Source organism: Coenobita brevimanus, chromosome 50 (assembly GCF_032717465.1).
Source record: "Coenobita brevimanus isolate Jiangsu-jjx chromosome 50, ASM3271746v2, whole genome shotgun sequence".
In the NCBI taxonomy this organism is placed as follows: domain Eukaryota; kingdom Metazoa; phylum Arthropoda; class Malacostraca; order Decapoda; family Coenobitidae; genus Coenobita; species Coenobita brevimanus.
In genome coordinates, this window is record NC_137003.1 from 12414454 (window position 1) to 12419530 (window position 5077).

Consider the following 5077-nt stretch of genomic DNA (forward strand, 5'->3'; position numbering starts at 1 on the left):
AGAGGGTGGTGATCAGTGTACAATACAACATCACCTGACTCTGGACCAACATATACAGAGAAGTGTTGAAGGGCAAGTATGAGTGCAAGGAGTTCGTTCTCAGCAATTGAATAATTTCTCTGGGCCTTATTGAACTTTTTGCTAAAATAGCACACAGGCATCTCAAAGCCTTCATCATTATCCTGAAGCAAAACTCCGTCGGCCCCTAGGCCACTGGCATCAACAGCTAATTTAAAGGGTTTATCAAAATTGGGAGCTTGAAGCACTGGGTGACTTGACAGGACGGCTTTGACTTTAGAATAGGCTTCCTCACATTCTGGCTTCCACTCATACATGACTCCTTTTCTTAACAAATCAGTGAGGGGAGCTACAAGATCAGAGAAGTTCAGGACAAAACATCTGTAGTACCCTACCATACTCAAGAATCATTGCAACTCTCTCTTATTTTTGGGTTGGGGGGAACTGACTATGGCCTGAACTTTAACATCAGGTGGACTCACTTGGCCTAAACTGACCATATAACCTAGGTACTGCACTCGAGCCCTCACAAATTCACATTTAGCTAAATTAAGCACTAAATTAGCAGAGGACAGTCTCTGAAGCAAGGCATCTAGTTGGCTCAAGTGTTGTTCCCGAGTGTTGCTAAAAATAACAACATCGTCAATGTAAGTAATACAGTTCTCAACATCCTTGGTGAGATTATTCATCAGCCTTTGGAAGGTGGCAGGAGCATTCTTCATACCATAGGGCATGACCTTACATCTATAAGTCCTGCCACCGACCAAAAAACAGGAAATTTCTTGGGCCCTTTCTGTGAGTGGGACTTGCCAATATCCCTTCATTAAATCTAATTTTGTGATAAACTTAGCACTGCCTATCGCGTCCACACAATCATCTACTCTAGGAAGTGGGTAAGTATCAGTCTTGGTAAGGGAGTTGACTTTACGATAATCAATACAAAAGCGATGTGACCCATCGGGTTTCGGAACCACTATGATCGGGGAGCACCACTCACTTTGAAAGGACTCGATTAACCCCTGCTGCAACATGTAGTTCACTTCCTCTCGAATGATGATCTGCTTCAGAGGACTACCCCAGTAGGGGGACTGCTTTACAGGGCTGGCATCTCCAACGTCCACATCATGCTGTACCACTTCCATCCGTCCTAGGGTGTCTTGGAAGATATCAGGGAACTTCCTGAGAAGGGCAACAAGCTCAGCACACCACTCTGCAGTCAAGTGGGAGAGTTTATCAGTCAGTGTACTCCAAGCTTCCTGGTTTACTCTCCAACTGGTCATCTGGTCCAAAGTCAAAGGGCAGCCCTTGTCCTCCACCAACTTGACAGCCGACACCACGCATGCAGCACTAGGGGGGTCCACGTCTCGCCTGTGGTACTCCTTCAACATACAGTAATCCCTCCACTGTCCAACATAATAGAGCCAAAGGAATGTCCGGAAAGTGGTCCTGTCCGGGTAGTGGGCACCAGCCTCCTGGACTTGTACTTATGGACCCTAACTCAGAAAAACACCTATACAACTCCCTCTGGACATGCATAGCACCTATTTAAGACCCAAATCACACCAATAAGGGACATAAAAGACTGAAATAAATGCAAAAGAGCCATAAAATTAGGGTTTAGAGGTGAGTTTATACAATATTAAACATTCTGGGTACTTAGAACAAGTCCCTGGCTCCTGGACTGGTACTTATGGACCCTAACTCAGAGAAATACCTCCCTACTGCACATGCATAGCACCTAATACCCTATCACACCAATAAGGGACATATAAGAGTGAAATGAGGCGCTAGAGGTAAGTACAGTATGGAAAATACAGTACAGTACAATATGAAACATTCTGGGTACTTACTGCAAGTCCCTGGCCATTTCAATGAATAACTGCCTCCTCTGAGACTCTGACAGTAAGATTTCCTACAGCACTTGCAGTATATACACTGTTCATGAAGTCTTGCACAGAACTTAGTCATTTGCACTCAGAATTCCATTCTCTTAACACTGCGCACTCTTGTCTTACTTGCGTTCCATTGTACCTTAATGAAATAAGTGTTGCACTCTGCACTTTAAGTCTCTCCACTCTTGAAACCATTTACTAAACAAAACACACTCAAGTTAATTTACATTACATTTACAGTCCATTGAATCTTTGTCTTTTCACTCAGAACTCAAATTCCTTAACCCGCCCCGTCCCAGAGACGTGAATTCACGTCCTCACATGATGTGCACTCATATCCCGGAGACGTAAATTAATGCGGCAACATTGCAAGGACATTGCAAGGTCCCTAATTTGCACAATTTTCAATTTTCACATGTGATTTTTGGCACGTATACACGGGACACCTTCCTCTACAAGATGCCAGGCAGGGACAATGCCTTACCCAGCATGACCTCCTCCCCTCCCCCTGCATGACCTTTTCTCAGCAATTCACCTGTTATCAGTGACCTGGCCAGTAAAGCCATGTCATGCCACAGTACGAAATTCAGGGCCAGAGTGATTCCCCAATCGATGACAACGTGGAGGACAAACATTAGAGGAAGAAACAGTCAGACATGATGATCAGGTAATGTGGCAAAAAAAGGTCAGGAATGGTGATGAGTTAGTTAGAGAAACAATGCTTATAATGCCTATATTACCGTTTGAAAACCAATATACTCTCGTACTACATATAAATTCGTACCAATTAATAAATAAATACCGTTTATGAGTGGTGTAGAATAGTTATCCTCCCATAGAACTCGTTTTCTTTGCAGCCAGCCTGATAGAAAACCCTGTAAGGTAAGGAGGTACTCCACCCTGGATTGAGTATTTTAACCCCTAAAGCGTGGCCAATGGACAGCCGACCCCCCCCCCCAGGTGGCGGGGTTGTATCGCGGTCTGAGTACCTGTAGGAAAATATTAGCAAAAAATCAGAGATTAACCCTAGAACATTATACTTGGTATGGCAGATAGTACTTACATTCAGCTTTCTCCAGAGACAGGTGTTGAGCCTTCGTGGACTACCCAAGGACTTGTGGAGACTTGCAAAGTTGGGTAACAAAATCTTCACTTTCACACCTCCAGCAACCCGGTTTCCCCTCTACCACAGCCTCATTCTGTCACAGTAAACTTTATACTACAATGTACAGGTAGCGTGGAATCCGTATTTGTACAATAAGCACTGAAAATAAGGCTAAAATCAACGAAGCATAAGGCCGACACATGCAGCGCAGCGGCGGTCTTCCCGTCACTCAACAAACATTTCCATTTTCACAGCTAAAAACACGTTTACTACATTATTTTCAATCATATTACCTCCCAAAAGATCAATACGGCGCGCTTTTTATTCTGCCTTACGCCCGTCACTTTATTCTCGTTCCTGTCAGCCACTTGCACTGACTCGGAAGAGCTAGAACTCACCATAATGTCACTTTGAAAGCCTGCGGTAAACTGACGCTAAACAGGGGTAAACCACGCGAAAAAAAGCTAGTGTGACAACTGGGGAAACAAGCGTTTCCTATTAGCATAAACTGCTTATGAGAGGGGAGCGCAGATTTACAGTTCTGAGCAGAGCGCTGCCATATATCACAGCCAAGCTGGCTGGGCCGTGGTGGGGGGGGAGGGGGGGAAAAACGTGATACTTGGCAACAACGGAGGTCAGTAGTACAAAGGTAAAGTATGCTAATTGTAGCTAAAGGATGGTGGTACTGATTGACAATACCAGCTGGAACATCCTTGCCCGCGTTTATTCAAAATTAACTCGAATCGCAAACGCGACGATCCGCCGTTATGTCCTTTTTGGTGAGCGTCGCAAATGCGACGACCCGCGCTTTAGGGGTTAAACCTCAGGTGAGCGATTTCTCTATGAATTTTCGATGATTCTCACCAAAAGCGGATGTTTGAGCCAAAAAAAAAAAAAAGGTCCAAAAATGTCGGGACTGGGGTGTACCACTGCCCAGAAAACGTCGGGATGGGGCGGGTTAACACTATGCACTGTTTTTTTCACTGCACAACACTGTAAATTCCCGTGTGGTCTAGTGGAGAAGTTCTTGGCATCTAATCACAGTCAGAGTCTGAGAGTAGCACATGTAGGTGACCTAGGGGTGCGTCGCTGGGTCGTGGTGGTGGCGTACCCACTGCAGATGACTCTGAAGATAGGCACAAACTCACGTCGAGCAGAGACTCCACCGTGGCTGATGTGCTGGGCTGTGGCCCTGAGCATGAGGGCCTGTCTTGGGGAGGCAATGGAGTGGAGCCAGGGCTGGGCACAGTGGGGGTCACGGGCCTGAAAAAGCTGTCAATCGTTGATTGATGCAAGGAACGACAATTCTGACGATTAATGATGCGCTGCCTGAAAGCACGCACTTCCTCCACAAGTCCCAAGGGCCCCATCTCCCTGTCGCAATCCGGGTGTTCCAGGTAGTCCAGAACGAACTCTAGGTGTTCCCGGAGTGCGCTCAGCTTAGGGATGGCTGGAGTAGTGTCATGCTGAGAGGAGTCCGCATCATCGTCGCCATTCTTGTCGAAATCTTCAAGCTGGGTACTGACACCTGCAACTGAAGATGCAATCTCGATATCAGACAGGATCTGATACCCAGGATCACCCTCGTCGTCATCCAACCACTCACACACTTCGTCACATCAACATCATCCCCATGCAGACGCAGACATGCATGGAAGTCATCCATGTCGAAACCTAGGAAATCGTGCTCCACATCCATTCTGAGAAGCAGAAGAGACCAACCATTTTCTAGGGTCTTGACAGGGACTTCCTTCCATGCACTGGCCCATTTGTAAATGGCAGACTTGATGTCGTAGCGGCGAAGGTTTTCCAGAGTCCGCTGGCCTCGCGTGTCCCGTCCCTCCCTGCGCTCGTCCTCGTCTTCGAGAACAACCATCACCTCGTCCAGGAACTTTTGTCAGTATAGCCGTTTCGTTGCCACGATCACTCCTTGGTCCATTGGTTGGATGAGAGCAGTAGTATTAGGTGGCAGAAACATGCACCTAATGCGGCCATTCTCAGTCACCAAGTCCTTCTCGCACGGGTGGGCAGGTGCATTGTCGAGGAGAAGGAGGGCCTTTGC

The 5077-nt window shown here is 46.6% G+C and overlaps 1 protein-coding gene across 1 annotated transcript in view; it reads right to left on the bottom strand.

Annotated features, from left to right (window-relative positions):
• LOC145399862 (transient receptor potential cation channel subfamily A member 1-like) overlaps nucleotides 1–4681 on the bottom strand; it is a 78464-nt gene extending 73783 nt beyond the window's left edge. Inside the window, exons 1-2 of the mRNA XM_080272442.1 lie at nucleotides 4626–4681; nucleotides 1036–1197 (exon numbers count right to left, since the gene is read on the bottom strand). Coding sequence (XP_080128568.1) covers nucleotides 1036–1197; nucleotides 4626–4681 — 218 coding nt within the window. The remainder of the gene's footprint in view (nucleotides 1–1035; nucleotides 1198–4625) is intronic.
• Nucleotides 4682–5077: the final 396 nt, after the last annotated feature.